The 24,323-nt window shown below is 44.8% G+C and overlaps 1 protein-coding gene across 1 annotated transcript in view; it reads right to left on the bottom strand.

Moving 5' to 3' along the window:
• Window positions 1-23,963, bottom strand: part of TMEM87B (transmembrane protein 87B) — a 39,837-nt gene extending 15,874 nt beyond the window's left edge. The window contains exons 1-5 of the mRNA XM_075862900.1: window positions 23,626-23,963; window positions 13,453-13,513; window positions 6,993-7,084; window positions 3,805-3,882; window positions 1,502-1,537 (exon numbers count right to left, since the gene is read on the bottom strand). Coding sequence (XP_075719015.1) covers window positions 1,502-1,537; window positions 3,805-3,882; window positions 6,993-7,084; window positions 13,453-13,513; window positions 23,626-23,742 — 384 coding nt within the window. The 5' untranslated portion in view covers window positions 23,743-23,963. The remainder of the gene's footprint in view (window positions 1-1,501; window positions 1,538-3,804; window positions 3,883-6,992; window positions 7,085-13,452; window positions 13,514-23,625) is intronic.
• Window positions 23,964-24,323: the final 360 nt, after the last annotated feature.

The following is a 24,323-nucleotide window of genomic DNA, read 5'->3' as shown; positions in this document are numbered from 1 at the left end:
TCTCCGAGATCACGGAGAGCGGGGCCCTCCTCTGATATTTGAGGTTCTTAGGGGGACCAACAATGGGCTATATAGATAGTCCCGTCGCTGTACATAGTTGCTAATGGGATGCTCCGGAGGTTTGGTATTCCACGTTCATCATACTATTAAGTATTTGATATGCGGCGACATACTTTTGTATGCAAATCTCACACGTGCGTTGTTAAAGAGGCTCTGTCACCAGATTATAAATGGCCTATCTCCTTCATAATCTGATTGGCGCTGTAATGTAGATTACAACAGTGGTTTTTATTTTGAAAAACGATCATTTTTGAGACATTTAGATTTATGCTAATTAGTTTAATGACCAACTGGGCGTGTTTTTTACTTTTTACCAACTGGGCATTGTACAGAGAAGTGTATGACACTGACCAATCAGCGTCATACACTTCTCATTGTTCCAGCCCAGCTTCTTTTACTGCACAATCACACTGTAACAATGGGCTGGAACAATGAGAAGTGTATGACGCTGATTGGTCACTGATTGGTCAGCCTCATACACTCCTCTGTACAACGCCCAGTTGGTAAAAAGTAAAAACACGCCCAGTTGACCATTAAGAAACGAATTAGCATAAATCTAAAATCGCTCATAACTTGCTCAAAAATGCTCATTTTTAAAAAATAAAAACCACTGTTATCTACGGTACATTACAGCGCTGATCAGATTATGTAGAAGACAGGGCACTTATAATCTGGTGACAGAGCCTCTTTAAAGGGAAGGGGTCATGAATTTTTTTTTTTTTTTTTATCATATTGCTTTTAGTATGATAAGAAAAAAAAAATTATTTATTTGTGTTCGTGTGTTCTACTTTTTACTTTTTTTTATTTTTACTTCTCTATGGGGGCTGCCATTTTTTTTAATCTCTGTATGTGTCGATTAACGATACATACAGAGATGGAATACGGCACATACATCCCCATAGAGAATGCGAACGGGAGCCGTTCCATTCACTGCAGCGTACGCCGTCTGTGTGGGAACGGCGCATGCGCTGCTCCCACAGACCAAAACGAAGCTCGTTAGCAGAGCGAAATCCGGCGCCAATTTCATGTGGACCGGAAGCTGCTGCCGGACAGTCAGATGACAACTTCCGGCCATATGTTCAAAGAAGCGAAGACGCAAGGAATAGGAGCGAAGGCGGCAGGAGCAGGTAATTTATGTTCGTGTATGTGATGTGTGTATTATGTTTGTGTTCTACTGTCTGCTGAGCACTGTATCTAATCCTCCTACACTGTGCAGTCGCTCAGAAAATGGCAGCACACAGTGTAGGAGGTTTGAAGATTCAACCTCCTCCTTCTCCTGGCACTAGTACAACCCATTAGAACATCTGATAAGAAAGCTTATGTATAAATGATCTTGAGGGCTATATTTGGTCTTTCTTCAAACATTTATTGGGAGAAAGACGTCAACATAAATACTGCAAGCAGGAGATATTACTCAAGACAACATATGTAAATGTCATACCTGATTTTCAGTAAGCTCGGAAGTTGACAACTTTTCCTGAAAATAAAAAAAGGATCCATATATAAAAGCTAATCCAATATGACTTGTAGAATTAGGATCACATGTCACTATTACCTGTCACTACATTTCAGGAAGAATAGTGTGGGAGGGGAGAAGGGACACAAGAGCCTTTGGATTGACAGCTCAGAGGGTTGATTTTCAATCAGTGCTCTCTAGTTCAATATATAGTTCACACAGAGTTTTTTGGCACAGGTTTTGACATAGAAACCGTGTCAGGATCGGCGCCAGAAAAACAGCCCAACTAGCCCCCCCCCCCCCCCCCCCCCCATTGATTTCAATAGGAGGTAGAGGTGTTTATCTCCAGGTGGTTTTAGCGCACTCGCAGAAGAAAAAGAAAAAAAAAAAACAGAATGTTCTTTCTTCGATTCTTCGGTTTTCGCTTCTGACCTCCCGTTGAAATCACTGGAAGGCAAAAAAAAAAAAAACAGGGTGCTAGTTTGAGCGTTTTTTGCCCACGGTTCCTGCATTAACTTCAACGGCCGTGGGCAAAAAAACACCACAACAAATAATGAAAAAAATAGCGTTAAAATCAACGCTAGCAGTTCAAAATTATTTTTTCTGCCTGCAAAAACTCCATGTGAACTAGTCCTATAAAGATCCCCCCCATCTAAAGGTGCGAAAGTTTAAGATGGGGAAAGCCATGTTTAAAGTCCTGCCAAGTCCTAATGTTCCTTCCCTATGCGGAGTTCAGGAACAATATTGCCTTGAGCTGCAGATAGGAGTAACCTGAGAGACTGGCTGCCAGGGACGTGCTACCTTAAAGGGGTTATACCACAAATAATATTATGGTTAGTCTTCTCTGCTTGTCAGGGGGAGAAGAATGCCACCTTCAGCGGCTTCTCTGCTTGTCAGGAGGAGGAGAATGCCACCTTCAGCGGCTTCTCTGCTTGTCAGGAGGAGGAGAATGCCACCTTCGGCGGCTTCTCTGCTTGTCAGGAGGAGGAGAATGCCACCTTCGGCGGCTTCTCTGCTTGTCAGGAGGAGGAGAATGCCACCTTCGGCGGCTTCTCTGCTTGTCAGGAGGAGGAGAATGCCACCTTCGGCGGCTTCTCTGCTTGTCAGGAGGAGGAGAATGCCACCTTCGGCGGCTTCTCTGCTTGTCAGGAGGAGGAGAATGCCACCTTCGGCGGCTTCTCTGCTTGTCAGGAGGAGGAGAATGCCACCTTCGGCGGCTTCTCTGCTTGTCAGGAGGAGGAGAATGCCACCTTCGGCGGCTTCTCTGCTTGTCAGGAGGAGGAGAATGCCACCTTCGGCGGCTTCTCTGCTTGTCAGGAGGAGGAGAATGCCACCTTCGGCGGCTTCTCTGCTTGTCAGGAGGAGGAGAATGCCATCTTCGGCGGCTTCTCTGCTTGTCAGGAGGAGGAGAATGCCATCTTCAGCGTCTTCTCTGCTTGTCAGGAGGAGGAGAATGCCATCTTCAGCATCTTCTCTGCTTGTCAGGAGGAGAATGCCATCTTCAGCATCTTCTCTGCTTGTCAGGAGGAGGAGAATGCCATCTTCAGCGTCTTCTCTGCTTGTCAGGAGGAGGAGAATGCCATCTTCAGCGGCTTCTCTGCTTGTCAGGGGGAGAAGAATGCCATCTTCAGCGTCTTCTCTGCTTGTCAGGAGGAGGAGAATGCCATCTTCAGCATCTTCTCTGCTTGTCAGGAGGAGAATGCCATCTTCAGCGGCTTCTCTGCTTGTCAGGAGGAGGAGAATGCCATCTTCAGCGTCTTCTCTGCTTGTCAGGAGGAGAATACCATCTTCAGCGTCTGCTCTGCTTGTCAGGAGGAGGAGAATGCCATCTTCAGCGTCTGCTCTGCTTGTCAGGAGGAGGAGAATGCCATCTTCAGCGGCTTCTTTGCTTGTCAGGAGGAGGAGAATGCCATCTTCAGCGTCTTCTCTGCTTGTCAGGAGGAGGAGAATGCAATCTTCGGCAGCTTCTCGGCTTGTCAAAGGAAATGCTGAGCATGCCCAATGACATTCTCCTCTGCAGCATATTTAAAACTTTCACCATATAAAGGTTGCAATTTGTCATCCGATCTGCAGCAAAATCAGGATTTTAAGGCCAGTTTCAGGGTAGACATTTTCTGTTACACGTAAATGTGAGTGAAAGAGTTAAATCACATGGGCTAAGAAATAAAACTTTCCTTAGCTCAATGATTTTTGACCTCATATGGAGCTGGGAAAGCTGAATTCGTATAACTTAGAAGGGGAGAGAATGAAAGGGTTATCCACCACAGGCTCAGATTTACAACACTTACATTGATGTCACAATCAAAGGTTGCAGAGTTTTCTTTACTTTTCTCAAAAAAAGCTTTGGGATCATTCAGCTGCAGCTCCTATAAAAGAGAGCATAAAGATGACCTCAGATCTACACGATAAAACAGACAAATCCAATACTCACATTGCTCATGAATTACAAGGTCTAAAACCGCCTACTCACATTGGAAAAAAATCTGCGGAAACTGATGATTTTATCCATTTTGGATGATCAATTTTTAAAAATATTCAACGAATGTAGACTGTTAACTGCCGAAAGCAGACATCTTGGATTTTTTTTAGTCAGTCGTTGGTTCTGGGTGGGTTTCCTCTAGGTACACAGAAATTCCACCCAGACTCCAGGAAAGTACTGATAGTAACAGATCTGGGTCAGAGCATTCTGTTGTTCTGCTCCGTCAGAGGAGCAGAAAAAGGGAATACCAGAATAAATGGTTCCATTGCAACACGGACACACTACTGATGGCGGACGGAACCCTCTCTCTCTCTCACCCTGCCCTCTCCATAGACTTCTTTGGGCAGTGTGTCTCCACTCCCTGCTCCCTCCTCCTGCCCCCCCCCCCTCTCTATAAACTTCTATGGGCAAGTTGTGAATAGACCCACCCCACTTTCTGTAGTCAGTCTGAATTCTAGTCCGTTGATCTATATCAGGTATACTATTAGATTAGCATAAATCATTTGAAAAGTTAGTGTCCATTTAATATGATAGTTACATAGAAATCCCCTCATAATGTTCCAATTATTTGTGTAGCTGTTCTTATAACATACAGTGCTATGGATTTATCAGAAAAAAACTGTTTTGCAGCATCCTGTAGACTGAAGTCCATTGACTGACTGATACTTAGCGTTTCTTCAGTGCAACTGCGAGAATCTTTAAGATTCCATGCAGTCCTACATGACATTACTGGAGTAGTGATGAGAGTGTCGCTTTAAAGAAGGGCATCTATAAAGATGCGTATATTGATGTGTTAACAATATTATTTTGGGGATTGCAAATTAGGCAGTTCTGAAATAGATTCCTTAGGGTATGTTCAGACATGGTAAAATTGTACAGTGGATACAGTTACAATGCTAGTGAATGGCGTTTTACTAAAATATTTTACAACATAAAGTACAATGCTACTGAATGTACCAAACAGGCACAGAATACAATCAACCAGCTGCAGCAGGAAAAACCAGAGTGGATTTTTTTTAAATGTGAAGATCGCCCTGTATTTTGTGGATGTGCAGAATATTTCCATAGTTCATCTTTCTGCAGCAAAATCTGCATGTTGCACACGTGGATTTTGCAAGACTTGGAGCAATATCCACCGTGGCTGAACTTATCCTTGACGTGGCTCCAATGTTAAGCTGCACAAAAACAATATAACGGCTGCCAACATCGTAAAGAAGCAGCATCCACTTGTACTTTGATTTGGGCTGGCATTCAATGCTATATGTGATATGTCCACGTCTGGTTACATATTTTGCGCTGAGAAACAATATCTTTAAACTAAACTAGACACCATGAAGTGTGACATGAGATCCAGCCTGGGTCAGCCAGGACAAATGTTAAACTAATTGAACTACTGCCAAAACCAGCAGAGAAATAGTTATGTGACCTGTTACTGCTTTTGACAACACGGAAGCTATTGTAAAAAAATAAATTAAAAAAACACACAGTAATTGATATTTTAACTCCTCAATGACCACTAATACGCTTTTTAAACAGCAGTAATTAAGGGGCCTTATTCTACAACTCAGTGTTCTTACAGCGCTTCAGAATAACGGCTCCACAAGAGAATTCAAAAACAGTATTTTACAGTTTCTGCCTGCCGACACCTCCATTGTTCCCAGTGATCAAGTGATCGGCGGATGACAGGTCACATGACCATGCTGCTGGATCTAGCTAGACCCAGCATAGCCCTGACAGTGACCGGTATCACTTGTCAAAATGGTTTTCCCCTGTAACTGGGCTGCTATGGGGAAACATCATACAAACAAAGAAAAAACATTATTATTCAAGTTGTTTTCATTTGGTTTCTGAACCAAAAATCCAAAATTTTCCAATGCCGTGATCCTCTCTCCCTCGTTCCTAGAAGCCCACACTTCCACGTATGGGGCGATGCTATCGCTTGCCGTGCGCCTCTAAACTACATTTCCTGGGAAACTCCTTTTTGGCTCAGTTCCTCCCTCCATACTCTCCCTCCCAATGAAGTGTACATACACTGCTCCTATCCCTCCCAACCGCCCTCAATGCAGAGGCATAACAGCATGTGAGACGACACGCATAAAACAAGATGAGAACTATCGAATTTACAGGCAATGGTAAGCGGCAAAGTCAGGGAAGGGCTGGATTAAAAACAACAATGTATATTATGAACGTCTTCATATTTTAGTGTCAGATCAATTTAACGTTTTTGTTCTGTCCCCAGAATACCCCTTTAATGTGATCTCTGCAGAGGTCCCCTGTCCTGAAGTTGCCCTATTACCATACAGAGTTGGAACAGTTAAGGGGGTTTGTCCAGTTTGGGGCCTGTGTTTTATACTGATGACCAATTCCCAGAATAGCTCATCAGTATATAATTGGTGGGGGCCCGATACCTGGACCCCGCACCAATCAGCTGTTACAGCTGCCTCCGTGTGCCGGAAAATATGCAGGGAGTCGGTGGGCAACTGCAGCTCTGCTCCTATTCACTTGAATAGAAGCACAGCTGGAATACTGAGAACGGCCGCTATATTGTCGTCCGAGCCATCTGTTTTCGGCACCAACCCCTGGAGGCAGCCGTATTGGCTGGTCACTGAGGGGTTCGGGTGTTGGACCCCCACCGATCATATACTGATGACCTATCCTGTGGATAGATCATCAGTATAAAAAACAGCCTCCAAACACAATCCCATTAAAACAAATGGCTGACTGAGTAATGCATGGGCAGGCTTGGTCGGCCAGAGGGGCTCTTCCTAGTGACAGGTCCTAAGAAGGGAACTCCCTGTATGACATCGATGTGCTTTAATAGGGCATACGAACGGTAGTTCTGTCTTTGAGACAATTCCTTCAAGTAATCACTACGTAAACTATAAGCACCATTCACAATGGTGATGCTTACACTAAAGACAGTTTCTAGAGTCCACTTCTTTTATTCACTTAACACACACAATTAAGAAAATACGTCAATCGGATCATAACACTTACCTCAATGGAGGTATAATCATTGTAACACTTATGATATTTCAGATACCATTCCACTGTAATCTTCATAGAACTTGTACATTCTATTTTTTCAACTGTTAAAAGTAAAAATTTAGGAAACGTTTGTTAAAAGAAAAAACACAGAGATTGTCCCACTAGTAAATATAGCAGTAAACATTTTATACAATGGTACACAGGGGAGCAGCGAGACATAGCAGAACATAACATTAGTGGGGGGTCAGCCGACATGTGAAATTTGAAAAAGACTCCAAAGAAAGTGCATATGGGTGAACAAAGGGGGTGTCCCAGAATCAACAATTATCCCCTATCTGCCGGATAGCTGATAATTGTCTGATCATAGAGGGCCCTACCACTGGGACACCCACCGATCGGGAGAACGGGGGGCAAAAATGCGCCCGCCGCTCCATTTAATGGCTATGGGTCTGATGAAAATAGCAGAACGATCGTGGGGGTCTCGGTGGTGGGGCCCCATGCGATCAGACAATTAACACCTATCCTGTGCATAGGTGATAATTGTCGATTCTGGGAATACCCCATTAGGCTTCTCCCTGTCTACATGAAAATACTGAAGTTACTCAGACATGTCATTACTGCAAGCAGAGTATAAAATAATACCGATAATGAAATAAAAATAACGTACAAGGGGGGCGTGGCCAGCTACTGATGTGAGAGGACGTGTGTGGCGATAGCTCCGGGCCGGCATCCTGCATTATATCCTCCTGACGGTACTGTAATCCGTGAAAGTTGCCAAAATTCCTTACCAGCTACGTCGGAAGGGAAGGACATCTCCCAAAAAAAAGAAGATGAGCCCGCCTAAAGCGATGGATGTGGCGGAAAAACTGAAATCCTATGCCCGCGTGGTGATCCAAGATGGCGCTGGCGGGTGCTCTGCTGGGCAGGCCGCGGCAATGGCAGGGACATCCACATCAGCTCCCCCGGAACAGGATGCGGGACTCACGTTGCAGGAGGCATCGGATAAGCTGCTGACAGCCATCCTTGAGACACGTACGACACTCACGGCCAAGATAGATGAGGTGAGAGTGGACGTGGGCCTATTGAGGCAAGACCTGCAGAATGTGCGGGAAAGAGTGACGGAGACGGAGGGCAGGATTTCGGCCTTGGAAGATCTCACTGCTAATATGCCTGCGGCTATACAAGACCTGCACAGTAAAGTGGATTTGTGGCGCCAGAAAGCCGACGATCTGGAAAATAGATCGCGCCGTAATAATCTCCGCATTGTGGGGCTGCCGGAGAGGGCAGAGGGGCAGAGATCGGGAGAGTTTGTGGAGAAATGGCTGAAGGAGACCTTCCCAGATGCGCCATTCTCGTTGGCGTATGCGGTAGAAAGGGCGCACAGGGTTCCAGCACGATTACCACCTCCGGGTGCTCCCCCAAGACCTCTGCTTGCTCGGATGCTGAACTGCAAAGATCGGGATACGGTTCTGCTGGAAGCTCGGAAGGCCGGAGGGATTCGATTTGGGAATGCTTCTGTGTCCATATATCCGGATTTTTCTCCTGATTTGCAGAGACAGAGGGCGTCTTATGTCCCTATCAAGCGCCGACTACGGGACCTGCAGATTCCTTATTCGATGGCATATCCGGCTAGATTGCGGGTTGTGGATGGAGACAGAGCCATATTCTTTACGAATCCAACTGAGGCGGAAGAATGGATTACAAGAAAGCATAGGCAATCTCCCCGAAGATGAGAGCTGTGGCTATGCAGGATGGAAGTTATATCTGACATATGGAACTCATGGATACCCCATATTGCTTATAGCACGGACGTTCCAGCTTAAAGTATCCTTCTAAGATAATGATGTGATGATGTACCGTATTGTCTGCAACTTGTTATGGGGGGCATGAGGCCCATGTTATAAGGTGGGCAGTTTAAGGCCCATAGTAACATCCTTATATGTTCTAAATTGAAGGTATGGGGGACCGATATTATACGTCAGGTATTAAAATGTCTTTAAAAGGGCCTGGGGATGCTGGCTCGGGGGTGTGCTACACTTATACAGACAGTGTATTTACGGCAGAAGCACGCTAGCCGTAGAAACTACCCCCTAGAGTATAGGCTACAAAGGTTAGCTCCTGTTGAGCAATGTTTGTTTTTGAAGTTGTTATGAAGGATATTGAGTCAATTCACATTACAGCAGAACACGGCTTAGATATTGCATACCTACGAGTCATGGAGGGCAATGCATACGGGACTGGGATAATTGTTACTCAGGGGCTGGGGGATAGGCTTCAGGGCAGTGGTGCTCCAATGTGTGTTAACAGTATGAAATGGCAGGATTACGGTTAATGTCCTGGAATGTCCGGGGAATGGGGTCTCCTGAAAAGAGGCATATGATATTTGCTACTGTGCGGGGACAGCGTCCACATATAACGTGTCTACAAGAAACACACATGACACCGGACACTGTGTCGATTCTGAATAAGCCCTGGGTACAGTGGGTGGGACACGCTTCGCACACTTCGTACTCCAGAGGGGTGGCCATCTTAGTACACGCAGAGCTTCGTTGGAAATTGCTACAATCCAGTGTAGACCCGGAGGGGCGGTACATTTTTTTACACGCGGTTCTAGATGATTGCCCATATGTGATCATGGGGGTGTATAATCCTCCACCAGCCTCATTTGCAGTAATTCAGGAAGCCGTCCGATTTGTGGCAGCACACCCCGGGGTTCGAGTGATCATGATGGGGGATCTCAACTTGGTTATGGACCCAGGTATGGATAGACTGCCGGGGAATGGGAGTAGAGGCCCTGGTAGTCCCACTCAGTTGAGCATGTTGGTAAAGGAAATGGGATGGATAGACTTGTGGAGGGTGACACATGAAGGGATCAGAGAATTTACATGTCACACCTTGCAGTACAACGCGCTGTCCAGAATTGATTATATATTTGAATCACATGCGGTTTTCCAGGAGATAGAATCAGTGGATCATTTACCGAGGGGGATCTCGGATCATAGCCCGATATTATTGACATTAAAAAGGCCACAGGTAGGCAGAAGGGGGATGGGTAAAATACATCCGTTTTGGCTTCAGCTCATCCAACAGAATGATCGCATACCGGATCAGTTATCAATTTTTATAGAAGCGCATGCTCAGATGGAAAATCGGTCACTGGTGTGGGATACCCTCAAGGCCTATTTAAGGGGGTGTCTCCGATCCTCCATATCCTATGTAAAACGAGCATCCGCCCTGCAGGAGGAGGACATAGCATATCAATGTTCACAGGCGGAAGGGGCATTTGTTCAGGATCCCACACCAGCTAACCGGAATGCATGGCTGGATTTGGGTAGACAGTATTTGCAGATCCTGAGGGATAAGACATCGCGTAGCTTATTCTTTAGCAAACAATCCCATTTTGAACTGGGCAACCAATCGGGTAAAATTCTGGCACAAATGGTACGGAACAGCTCTAGATCCCCCCCGGTGATGGGCATAGCGGGGCCTGGAGATGAGATCTACACCTCCCCGGGAGAGATTCTCGAGCAATTTACAGTTTTATGATCAGCTGTATGCATCAAAAGTTGATTATAGGATGGAGGAGATGGAGAGCTACTTGGATGGAATATCGTTTCCTTCATTGACAGCGGAGGGGGTGGCATCGCTTGAGGCTCCATTTACGTTAGATGAGGTTTTGGAGGGAATGGCTTCATTGGCTAAGGGGAAGGCTTCAGGGCCGGATGGTATTCCTCTGGAGGTATATTTACAATATGGGGAGCTGCTGGCCCCCCAATTGCTGGCCCTGTTTGAACACAGCTATCGGAATTCCGCTCTTCCGGAATCCATGTGTGACGCCACCATAATTGTGTTGCTGAAGCCAGACAAAAAACCAGAAGAATGTGGTTCATATAGACCGATCTCATTGCTGACAGTGGATTACAAAATCTTGACTAAGATGTTAGCTAGTAGGCTCTGCAGAGTGATAAAAGAGATCATCCATTCAGACCAGTGTGGCTTTATACCTGGCAAGTCCACCTCAGAAAATATTAGGCGGGTACAGGTGGTGACACAGATCGGATGGGAGGAGCAGCAGGACTGGGCAGTGGCATCTCTGGACGCGGCAAAGGCATTTGACTCGGTAGAATGGCCTTATCTGCTGGCAGTACTGCGAAGATTTGGGTTTGGGGAGAGATTTATCAATTGGGTTTCCTTGTTATATAAATCTCCACGAGCGCAGGTGTTGGTGAATGGGGCCCTGTCCCCTTCCTTTGGCCTCCATAGGGGCACGAGGCAGGGGTGCCCTCTTTCGCCACTTCTCTTCGCTTTAGCCATTGAACCACTGGCTCTTAAAATTAGGAAGGATCCTGCATATATGGGAATTAGAATAGGAGACAGAGAGGACCGGATAGGATTATATGCGGACGATATGGCGTTGTTTATGGCGAACCCCAATGCCACCCTCCCCAGAGCTATTTCCCTTATTAACGATTTTGGAAGATACTCAGGGTTACTAATTAATTGGTCTAAATCGTATCTGATGCCGTTGAGACAGGATAATTGTGGATGGGGCACCCAGTTTAGCGGACTGCCGGTAAGATCAGAGTTCAAGTACCTGGGGATTAATATTGCTAGAGATAGCACTAGATCGTATGGGTTAAATGTAGCGCCCTTGGTCACGTATCTAAGGGACAAAATACAGGTGTGGAAGGGCCTGCCTTTGTCAGTAGCAGGACGTGTCAATCTATTAAAAATGATAGTAATGCCAAAGTTCTTGTATGTGCTGGAGCACATGGATGTGTTGGTGCCTAAAAGGTTCTTTAATATAATAAACTCGTTGTTTGCGCCGTTTGTGTGGGGGGGGGGGGGGGAGATCTAAACTCAAGCTGTCGATTCTACAAAGACCTAAAGATGAGGCTGGGGCTGCGTTACCGGATGTTTTTCTATATTATTTGGCGGGGCAGCTAAGGTACTTGATCTCTTGGGTCTCCCCCCCCCTAAAGACTAATGCTGAGAATCATCTAGCCCGAGTACTGGGCTTAAAAACTCTATGGCCGATACTGGAGCCGCATGATTTTAGACACCGCTCCCTGTTACCCTTACATAAGCTGGCGAGACGAGTCTGGCAACAGGCTAAAGATGTACTGGGATGTGTGGGGGTGGTGGCGGAGAGTCCGCTGTGGGATAACCCGAGCTTTTCTCATTTGCATGGGTTGGTGGGGAAACGTTACTGGTCATCTAGAGAGGTAGTTACTGTATCACAACTGCTAACGGAAGAAGGGTCGGTGATGACGGTGAGCGAGATTCGGGCAGCATTCAATATACCGCCAGGGGATGAATTATATTGCATACAGCTTCATCATGCTCTAGTAGCACAATTCCCATTGAACTCCGTGACATACTCTAGCTGTGACTTGGTGGTGAGGCTGTGCACGCCGTTTACAAGGGGTGCTATTTCCCAAATTTATTCTTATCTAATGGAGGCTAAAATGCAAATGGAGCCCCTGGGGGTGGAGGATAGGTGGCGTGCATTAATCCCACAACTCACAGCAGAGGAATGGAGGGAGGCGCAGGGCTCCCATCTGCTGGTTTCACCAGCTGCAAATAATAAACTTGTGCAACTGTTCATCATCCACCAATGTTATTTAACGCCCGTAAAGTTACATCGTATGGGAAGATTGGAGTCCTCACAATGTCATAGGTGTGGAGAGATGAGGGCAGACTTTATACACCTAATGTGGGGTTGTCACCGGATTCTTCGTTTTTGGGAGGAGGTGGTTGCATTATTAACGGCAGTGATGGGGAGGACGATAACTTGCAGGCCGGAGGTGTGTTTATTGGGACTACTAAATGAGGAGCAATGGTCAGTATATGAGAAGATCTTTCTCAGAGAAACACTGTTTATGGCAAGAAAGGCGGTGGCCATGAGATGGATGGCGGATAGGACCCCGACAGTAGCGCAATGGCGCAAAATGGTCAATGACATGCTTCCATTTGAGAAAATAATGTATAAACACCGGGGAAAGCCAGCTAAATTTGATCTGATCTGGGATGGGTGGTGCTCATCGAGCCTCACTCATTGTACAGTCCAAGGGCTGACAGCTGCTCTGGCGCAAGCTGGGGGTGGGAGAGGGTAAAAGACTAGGGAGGATGACATGTCCAGGTGCTCCAGGGTATGATGTACAAGAGGATTGGGGCGGGGTGATAGAATATTGAAATGTGGGAGTATTCCTATTCTCATGATGTAATGTAATAAAAGTCGGGGTGGAATGCATTGAGAATCCTGTATTATGTGTGTGTGGTCTGCGAACCACGGGTTATTATGATGGATACCTGCGAGTAATCCCTTTGTATATATTGAGTCTTCTGACATATGCACTATTGAATGTATAATGTTCTCCTGATGTATGTGATGGATTGACTCTGACAGTTACTTTTAATAAAACGAGTTTAAAAACAAAAAATAACGTACAAAATATTTGATACTTACATTTTAGAACTATGTTTGTACGGTTGAACAATATCTTTCTGAATAAGAGAGGCTTTTCACCCTAAAAAATAAATAGACAAGATTTTGAAACCCGTATCTTGAAAAAAACATTAGAAAGGTTTAGTGTCCCATAGGCAGCAATCAGAACAGAGTGCAAAACCCCTTCCCCATTCAATCTCTATCCAAGGTTCGCACATACTGCGGGGGCAGCAGCGGAGAGCCCGTCCTGTACGTGTTCTGTATCAGACGCTTCTATAAACAGGAGAGCAAATCCTGGACAAGATGTCCAAGACATGTTCCCCTCCGTGCTTCACACAAGCCCGGCAATCAGTATGGGAGGCACAATCCGCTGGGGTATATATTAGAGGTTACATGCCATCCTGAGTGCTGTTGACCCCCTTAAGTATTGTTTATAACAAAGCTATTGACAATTGTGTAGGTTCATGCCACATTAGGCCAAGGCTATACCTAGACTTTTCGTAGCGCTGATTGATTTTAACTCTTGAGTGACAGCTGCGGTCCACAAGATTGCATACAACTCAATTTTTTCATTTGGACTGCAGCTATAGCTCAATAGTTAAAATCAGTCAATAGCACTACAAAAAGTCTAGGTGTAGCCCCGGCCACAATCATGTTAAAAATATGTGAGTTGTGTAGAAGGAAGAACAATGATTACAAACGTTCAACAGGTTGATCAGTTACCACAAAAAGCAGACGCCACAATGTGAGCAAGACGCTTGTAAATCTAACCAAATATATGACTGGTGACAGGACGCCGTCTGTTCTCGTGAGATATCTACTCATATTGGAAGTACAGGGCGTGGATATACGGCCGATCGGCCATTACCGAAGAATCGGCCAATCACTCAGTATACTAATGGAGTTTTTGCAAAACTCCCTGCTACATCTACCGACAATTATCTGTTGTTGATGAGGGTGTTTTGGCCAGCGTTTTAGATGGACAACCAGTCAGACATATCTTTTTCGGTTTATGGCCAGCTTAGGTGGTAGAAAAAAATACTATTTTTCCCAGAACAGTCCATGAGAGTGCTATAAACTTTATGGCAAAAGAGGGATCAGAATCCATCAGTGTGTGATCTTGTTTTTAGCTCAGGTATTCACACACATCATTCATACAGCGGTGTAAATGAAGCTTTAGTGCTTCTCATGAAGTTCAAAAGTAGAAGTTAGTAACTTAACTAATGTGGTGTATCTGGATTCTGTCCAAAGCATTTGACATGGTTACACTTCCATAGGGACCATTCAATGTAAAAATCTATGATGGCCGAAGAGAACAGACTTCACCAATGTCACCTTCTTACATGTATCTATATCAGAAGTTCATTTTGGCTGGATTTCTCCTTTAAGGCGTACCTAACTTTTCAGTTCTTTTCCGAATAAGCGGTCATGTGTGTGTACATGAGGAATAACACTATTTCTGGCCATTATTTGACTTGTATTCTGCATTTTTTAGCAGTTTTCCCCTCTGCAGGCGCCATTTCTAATTCTCAGTTGTCTCTGAGCTAGTCGGAGGAGTCTAACGGCTATCGTGTCTTCTATACACTGCACACATGGAAGAGTAGAATCCTGCTCCCCTATATCTATCACATATATAGAAACATGGAGTAGATTATACTAGAGTAATGAGCAGTGTAGCTGAGAATCCAGCACTGGGGTGACATAGACATTTTACCAGCACGTCTGTGTCTTTCTCACTCTGCTTCTGCTTCCTCCCCCCTCCATAGACTTCTATTGGCAGGCAGTGTAGGGACCCCCCCCCCCCCTCTGCAGCCCGTCTATTCTGCTCTGTAACCAGGGACAGATTTTGCTTGACAACAGGGGTGGACAGCAGCAAGGGAAACACCTGGTGGCAGTAACTTCACAAAAGATTTTCATGAATAAACCAACTACATTTTAACAGTAAGTAATTTATAAAGTTGTTCTATATCAGGTATACTATTAGATCAGCATTAATTGTTTGAAGAGTTAGGCCCCATGCACACGACCGTGTTTTTGCAGCCGCAATTCCCCCGAAAATCCACGGGAGAATTGCGGCCCCATTCTTTTCTATGGGGCCATGTACACGACCGTAGTTTTTGTGGTCCTTGCACGGCCCAGGAGCCCGGACCGCAGAAAGAACGGGCATGTCTTATTACGGCCCGGTTCTGCGGTCCGGGCTCATTGAAAACAATGGCGGCGGCAATGTGCATGTCCCGCGATTTGCGGGCGGCCTGCGGCTGACAGTCTGCAGCCGGCCGACCCGAAAATCACGGCCGTGCACACGGCTACGGTCGTGTGCATGAGGCCTTAGTGTCTATGTAAGGCAGCTTGAAATTGTACTGTTTTGCTGTGCATAATTGTCGTCCTATAAAACACAACCTGAAACATCGGTATTGTAAACCGGCGCTCTTCTGTGCCCTACAATTTTCTGCAGCAGCGCTCTAACAATTCACACTTATGTATGTTGGTTCAGCATTACTGCACGCAGAATTTGACTTCAATGGAAAAACCACGGCATTAAACAACCACTATTTGTACAAGCGAAACCACAATCAGTTTTCCATAAAAGCAGAACTGTCGAGAAAAAAAACGCATGTATTTACGCATCTATGGCTCTTGGCGGAACTACTACCAACATGTGTGAAAGTACCTTAAAGGGATTTGATGCAAACTGTTCCACTCACTTCTGGTCAAGGTGACAGCTATGGAGACATTCTGCCTAGAATAAACAGGGTATATCTACAGCGTGACCTGCTCGAGTCCCGGAGAACCTCCTTCATAGCTCACAGACAAACACTGCCTTGAAGTGAAGCTCTGATTTGGAGCCTCTTTAAAGAGACTCTGTCACCACATTATAAGTGGCCTATCTCCTACATAATGTGATCGGCGCTGTAATGTAGGTGACAGCAGTGCTTTTTATTTAATAAAACGATCTGTTTTCACCACTTTATAAGCGATTTTAGATTTATGCTAATGAGTTGCTTAATGCCCAAGTGGGCGTTGTACAGAGGAGTGTATGACGCTGACCAATCAGCGTCATGCACTCCTCTCCATTCATTTAGTCAGCGCATAGGGATCCTTTTAGATCGCTATGCACTTCGTTACTCTGTCTCTGGTAGTTACAGCAGAGGACGCGTAATCTCGCGAGATCTCGCTGTAAATGACAGGTTACGAGATTACGCTTGCTCTGCTGTAACCACCACAAAAACAGTAACGAAGTGCAGAGATTGTGAATAGATATCCCGTGGAATGTCTATTCACTGTCTAAACACTTCAGTATTGTTAATGTGTTAGTATAAGACAGCACATAAGGATCTAGCATGATGCTGATTGGTCAGCGTCATACACTCCTCTGTACAACGCCCATTTGGTCTAAAGTAAAAATACGCCCACTTGGGCATTAAGCAACTCATTAGCATAAATCTAAAATCGCTAATAAAGTGGTGAAAACAGATTGTTTTATTAAATAAAAAGCATTACTGTCACCTACATTACAGCGCCGATCTCCTGATGTAAGAGATAGGGCACTTATAATGTGGTGACAGAGCATCTTAAAGAGGCTCTGTCACCAGATTATAAGTGCCCTATCTCCTACATAATCTGATCGGCGCTGTAATGTAGATAACAGTGGTTTTTATTTTGAAGATTTATGCTAATTCATTTCTTAACCAGTTCAGGACTGGCTATTTTGCGCCTTCAGGACCAGACACCGTTTAGCCCTTTTTAGCACGTGTTAGTTAAATGGCTATAACTTTTTTATTTGTTGGGCGAACAACATGATTTTTGCAATGTTTTTTCCATAGACAATGCAGGTTTCTTTTTTTATCGTTTTTATACACATCCTTTTTGCCATTTTAGAAATTTTATTCATAAAGTTTGAAAATAATAGTAAAAAAATAAGCTTTTTTACGTTTCAGCTAATTTTTTTTGGGTAATAACATAGTTTTACCCTAAAATAGACCTTTTATTTGTGATCGTCATTGTCTACCGTAAATTTTAATATATTACGTGTCTATATTCGGGTAATTGGGTCCGGGCTAGCATTACGACAATGATTGGCGGGGGGGGGGGGGGGGGATTATTTTTTGGCGTGGATATTTTATGTGTATTTATTATTACAGGGGAAATCAGCCGTCTCATAGTGACAATTGTCACCAATAGGGCTGTGCTGGGTCTTGTAAGACCCAGCAGCAGTCGGTCAGTAACGGCACCCGGCGATCATGTGACCAGTCACATGAACACCGGGAGGAAGAGAGACAGCGCCGCTGCTGCTGTCTCTATTCCTATACACAGCGTTCATTGAGCGCTGTGTACAAGTCATCAGAGAAGGCAGAAGCAGTGAAAGCTGCTTCTATCTTCTCCTCAGGGTCCCCGGCAGTCACTGACAGCCGGAGACCCGACATTCAGCTGCCTGATCGCTCGGGCAGCAAGTTAAAACCCGAGCCGTAAAAAGTCTATGGCTCGGGTTATAAGGACCCTGACCGCTGGCCGTAAAAATACAGCCAGCGGTCGGGAACCAGTTAACCCCTTAGTGACCACTAATACGCCTTTTTACGTCGGTCACTAATGGGCTTTAGGCTAGGCTGACGCCTTTTCACGTCAGCCTAGTCTAAGTCCTGCACGGGTCTCCTGTGCAGGCTGGTGCCGGGGCTCTGCTGTCTGATGACAGCTGAGCTCCTGCTCCAACGCCCGCGATCGAAGTTTACTTCGATCCCGGCCGTTTAACCCGTTAAATGCCGCCGTCAATAGCGACCGCGGCATTTAACTTTGTTTACAGAGGGAGTGAGCTCCCTCTGTCACCCATCGGCGGCCCGCGAATGCAATCGCGGGTCTCCGATGGGGTGTCATGGCAGCCGGGGGCCTGATAAAAGCCCCCAGGTCTGCCCTGGACATATGCCTGTTAGGACGCGCCGGAGGCACGTCCTAACAGATTGCCTGTCAGATTTACACTGACAGGCAATAATGCTCTGGTATACGAAGTATACCAAAGCATTAAAGCAGCGATCGGAACATCGCACAGTAAAGTCCCCTAGTGGGACTAATAAAATCAGTCATCAAAGTGAAATAAAGATTATTAATAAAAAGTACAGTAAAAAAATAAATAAAACCATTTTTTTCCATAAAAAGTGGTTTTATTTAGTAAAAGAGTAAAAAAAAAAAAAAAAGTACACATATGTGGTATCGCCGCGACCGTAATGACTCCATTAATAAAGTTAATATGTAATTTAAACCGCAAAGTGAACACCGTAAAAAAAAACGCAAAAAAACCATGGCGAAATTGCAATTTTTTTCCATTGCCCCCAAAAAAGTCATAATAAAAATGAATCAATAAGTCCCATGCACCGCAAAACAGTACCATTCAAAACTACGTCTTGTCCCGCAGAAAACAAGCCCAAAAAATCACTACATTGATGGAAAAATAAAAAAGTTACGCCTCTTGGAAAGCGACGATGCAAAAACAAATAATTTTAGTTCAAAAGTGTTTTTATTGTGCAAAAGTCGTAAAACACAAAAAACCTCTACATATGTGGTATCGCCGTAATCGTACCGACCCATAGAATAAAGGTAACATGTTATTTACGTCGCATAGTGAACGGCGTCAATTTAAAAACGCATAGAACAATGGCGGAATTTCAGGTTTTTTTTTATAACCCCCCCCCAAAAAGGTTAATAAAAGTTAATATAAAAATTATATGTACCCAAAAATGGTGCCATTAAAAAGCACAACTAATCCCGCAAAAAACAAGTCCTCATACAGCTATGTAGACGAAAAAATAAAAAAGTTATAGCTCTTTGAATGCGACTATAGAAAAACGAATAAAATAGCTTGGTCATTAAGGCCTAAAATGGGCTGGTCACTAAGGGGACAACTGGGAGTGTTTTTACTTTTTACCAACTGGGCGTTGTACAGAGGAGTGTATGACGCTGACCAATAGTAGTCTATTAAGAAAGTCATTAGCATAAATCTAAAATTGCTCCTAACATTGTCAAAAATAATTGTTTTTCAAAATAAAAACCACTGCTGTTATCTACATTCCAGCGCCGATCAGATTATGTAGGAGATAGGGCACTTATAATCTGGTGACAGAGCCTCTTTAAGTACTTTATTAGGGAATTGTATTATGAGCAGTGATATGGATCACTCCAGATAAACCTTTTTCTATTTGTTGTGTAAGGGCTACAAATAAAACATAAAAGGAAAACTTCACACTTAAATGACATTTTACATTACACCACAGTTAAAGGGTATTTAGAAAACTCATTGTCATATATCAAAATCTGAGTCAATAGGATGGGGGTCTTATATTCAGGATCCTTATCTCTTGGGCAGAGTGGAGAGCGTCTATCTGGAGGTTCTGTCCTGTCCTGCATTATACATTGATGTGAATGGGCACTGTGTAATGTTTTGTTTCCCCTGTGGTGGCGCTACAGGGAAACTTACTACCGGACCGGGTTTCTACACAGATAACAGCTGATTACTGGGGTTCCCAGCAGGGGGACACTTTGTGATCTACTTATTGCTAAGGGACCCTTCTTAGGCTACATTCAGACAAGCGTCCGCAACCTCGGACGTGAAAAACTGAAGTAACCTCGGACGTGAAAAATTAAAACGTTTTTCGCGCCCGAGGTGCACCCGTGCGGAATGCGTTGTCCCAGATCCCCCACAGACTAGAGTCTATGGAGGGATTCGTGACACGCACTAAAATAGGACATGTCCTATTTTTTCACAGACCCTTCACTCGCTCCGCTGAAACTGCGGGCCCATTGAAATACATGAGTCCGTGTGACTGATACATGCTCGTCAGAATGAGCCCTTAGGCTACATTCACACGAGCGAGACAGATTTACACGTGTAAAAAAGTGTGTAAATCTGTCCGGGTGTGTTGCGTTTTGCATCAGTGTACTTTGCAAGTGGCATGTGTTTTTAGTGCACTTGCAAGCAATTTTTGTGCATCCGTGTGCTGACCGTGGTTTTCATGCACCCATTGACCTCAATGGGCGGTTAGGTGCGTGAAAGCGCACCAATATAGGACATGCAGTGAGTTTCACGCAACTGACACACGCTGCATGAAAACTCACGCACGTGTGAATAGCCCCATTGAAATCAATGCACAGCACATGGACGAGATTCACGCTCATGTGAATGAGCCCTAACAAGTATGTATTATCCAAAACCTACAATACCTTTTTGGGGTATGTTCACACGTAGTCAACAAAAACGTCTGAAAATCCAGAGCTGTTTTCAAGGGAAAACAGACCCTGCTTTTCAGACGTTTTTTTACCAACTCACATTTTTCGCGGCGTTTTCACGCCGTTTTCGCGGCGTTTTTTACATCCGTTTTTGGAGCTGTTTTCATTGGAGTCTATGAGAAAACAGCTCCAAAAACGTCCAAAGAAGTGCCCTGCACTTCTTTTGACGAGGCTGTATTTTTACGCGTCGTCGTTTGACAGCTGTCAAACGACGACGCGTAAATAACAGGTCGTCTGCACAGTACGTCGGCAAACCCATTCAAATGAATGGGCAGATGTTTGCCGACGTATTGTAGCCCTATTTTTAGACGTAAAACGAGGCATAATACGTCTCGTTTACGTCTGAAAATAGGTCGTGTGAACCCAGCCTAAGTCTACATAACAAAAAAACACTAAGTTTGTTAATACTTTACGTTGTTTGTTAAAGAGGCTCTGTCACCAGATTTTGCAGCCCCTATCTGCTATTGCAGCAGATAGGCGCTGCAATGTAGATTACAGTAACGTTTTTATTTTTAAAAAACGAGCATTTTTGGCCAAGTTATGACCATTTTTGTAGTTATGCAAATGAGGCTTGCAAAAGTCCAAGTGGGTGTGTTTAAAAGTAAAAGTCCAAGTGGGTGTGTATTATGTGCGTACATCGGGGCGTTTTGAATACTTTTACTAGCTGGGCGCTCTGAAGAGAAGTAACATCCTCTTCTCTTCAGAACGCCCAGCTTCTGACAGTGCAGACCTGTGACGTCACTCACAGGTCCTGCATCGTGACGGCCACATCGGCACCAGAGGCTACAGTTGATTCTGCAGCAGCATCAGCGTTTGCAGGTAAGTCGATCTTACCTGCAAACGCTGATGCTGCTGCAGAATCAACTGTAGCCTCTGGTGCCGACACGATGCAGGACCTGTGAGTGACGTCACAGATCTGCACTGTCAGAAGCTGGGCGTTCTGAAGAGAAGAGGATGTTACTTCTCTTCAGAGCGCCCAGCTAGTAAAAGTATTAAAAACGCCCCGATGTACGCACATAATACACACCCACTTGGACTTTTACTTTTAAACACACCCACTTGGACTTTTGCAAGCCTCTTTTGCATAACTACAAAAATGGTCATAACTTGGCCAAAAATGCTCGTTTTTTCAAAATAAAAACGTTACTGTAATCTACATTGCAGCGCCTATCTGCTGCAATAGCAGATAGGGGCTGCAAAATCTGGTGACAGAGCCTCTTTAAAGAGGCTCTGTCACCACATTATAAGTGCCCTGTCTCCTACATAAGGAGATCGGAGCTGTAATGTAGGTGACAGTAATGCTTTTTATTTAGAAAAACGATCTATTTTCAGCACTTTATTAGCGTTTTTAGATTTATGCTAATGAGTTGCTTAATGCCCAAGTGGGCGTATTTTACTTTAGACCAAGTGGGCGTTGTACAGAGGAGTGTATGACGCTGACCCATCAGAATCATGCACTCCTCTCCATTCATTTACACAGCGCATAGGGATCCCGTTAGATCCTTATGTGCTGTCTTATACTGACACATAAACAATACTGAAGTATTTTTCCACGGAATGTCTATTCACAATCTCTGCACTTCATTACTCTTTCTGTGGTAGTTACAGCAGAGGAAGCGTGATCTCGTGAGATTACGCGGTAAATGACAGGTTACAACGAGATTACGCGTCCTCTGCTGTAACTACCACAGAAACAGTAACGAAGTGCAGAGATTGTGAATAGACATCCCGTGGAAAAATACTTCAGTATTGTTTGTGTCAGTATAAGACAGCACATAAGGATCTAACGGGATCCCTATGCGCTGTGTAAATGAATGGAGAGGAGTGCATGACGCTGATTGGTCACTGATTGGTCAGCGTCATACACTCCTCTGTACAATGCCCACTCGGTCTAAAGTAAAAACACGCCCAGTTGGGTATTAAGCAACTCATTAGCATAAATCTAAAAACGCTAATAAAGTGGTGAAAATAGATCGTTTTTTTAAATAAAAAGCACTGCAGTCACCTACATTACAGCGCCGATCTCCGTATGTAGGAGATAGGGCACTTATAATGTGGTGACAGAGTCTCTTTAAGCAGTGCCCCAGTTTTTGGCCTCAATACCACAACATTGACTCGCCCACGATATGGCGATATTGGCAGACACGGTCTGCAGGACTGATCACTGTAGGAGGCAGGAGTCATGAATGTGCCTGCTGACAGGGGACTACAGAGGGTCCGGAAGATGGGGACCAGGGTTGCAGTCTGTAAATTCCTGGACAGTCTGTAAAAATAGGGCCTTTTTTTCCAGTATCCGTAAAAAAAATAATATATATATATAATTATACGTCCGTATTTTTAAGTTGTTGGAGCTTGTACAGATTTCGGGATTATCATTATTTTAGAGGTCACAGTACATGTTGCCAATGTATTATCATCACTATTCTAAGCTATAGACATATTACTTATCTTTATGATTCATTGAGGTTGGCAAGTCTGATGGGGACAACAAAGTGGTCTGTACAAGGCTTTGTAAAGGGGGTCACCACAGCCGCGTCTATAAAAGGAGACACTGTGACTGACTCTATGGCACGCGAGCCCTGGAAGGGGGATATTGGCTCTGGGAAGGGGGCACTGTGGCTGTCACTTCATGGCTGCAAATTTTATGTCAATGGTAACAATATTTTGTTATGGTCTTGTTTTAAATTCCTAGAGATCAGCCAATAGTAAGTAGTGTTGTACTGTAAACAGGGCACATGACTACTTTGTGGGACTACAAGTCTCAGCACTTCATGCCGTCTACTACATTATTACACCAAATGGTCCCCGTCTGTCCTAGTGTCAAAGAATGACAGCTCGGTGACCAGAGTTCACGTTATGCGCGCCCCCGGGTAACCCCCTAACCCAAGTGCACAATAACAACAGGAAGTGACCAGCACTCACACTAGACAACGGGGAACTCCAGATCCCCTGCTCCGGCACCGCCTCTACCTCACGCAGGCCCAGCCACAGACACAAAACCGTCAGGGAAAGAAGGCGAGCGGTGTGGGCGGCCACCATATTGAAAGCGACTTGTCAGACAGCAGCGCCTATTCTTCTTTCTCCTCTTCTGGAATGAAGCTTGGTGACTGCTCCCCGTGCCAACCCGGACCCTGCTCACCTGGCCGGCTGTGACATCACGGCTGTACCTAGGGGAGGAGGAGAACGATTTCCTCAACGCCCCTTTGTCATGGACACATTGTACACGGAGTTTAGGTTATGATTTTACATACGGTTCAATTTCCAGAGGAGGGATATGTAGTATATTGTTCCAAGAAAAATGTCCCTAGTCTGGCTCGGTGACCGCCATGTTTTCGGAGACCAAGTGCTTATTAAAGTCTACTCTGTTATCGCCACATATATGGATCCTACAGAGGAGTCACCTCATCTGTTTGGTCTCTTGTGTAAGCGCCACATATATGGATCCTACAGAGGAGTCACCTCATCTGTTTGGTCTCTTGTGTAAGATACCTCAGGGTGACGTCGAAGTCGTTAGTCCTGTACAAGATGTACGGGTAGTGATGGGCGGTGTCGCCCATTAACTTATTCTGCTATGACATTACTTATCTCTTGCTTCCCTTTAGAAATGGTCAGTCTATAAA

Source organism: Rhinoderma darwinii, chromosome 4 (genome assembly GCF_050947455.1).
Source record: "Rhinoderma darwinii isolate aRhiDar2 chromosome 4, aRhiDar2.hap1, whole genome shotgun sequence".
NCBI lineage: Eukaryota > Metazoa > Chordata > Amphibia > Anura > Rhinodermatidae > Rhinoderma > Rhinoderma darwinii.
This window is presented reverse-complemented; position numbering and strand designations above follow the sequence as displayed.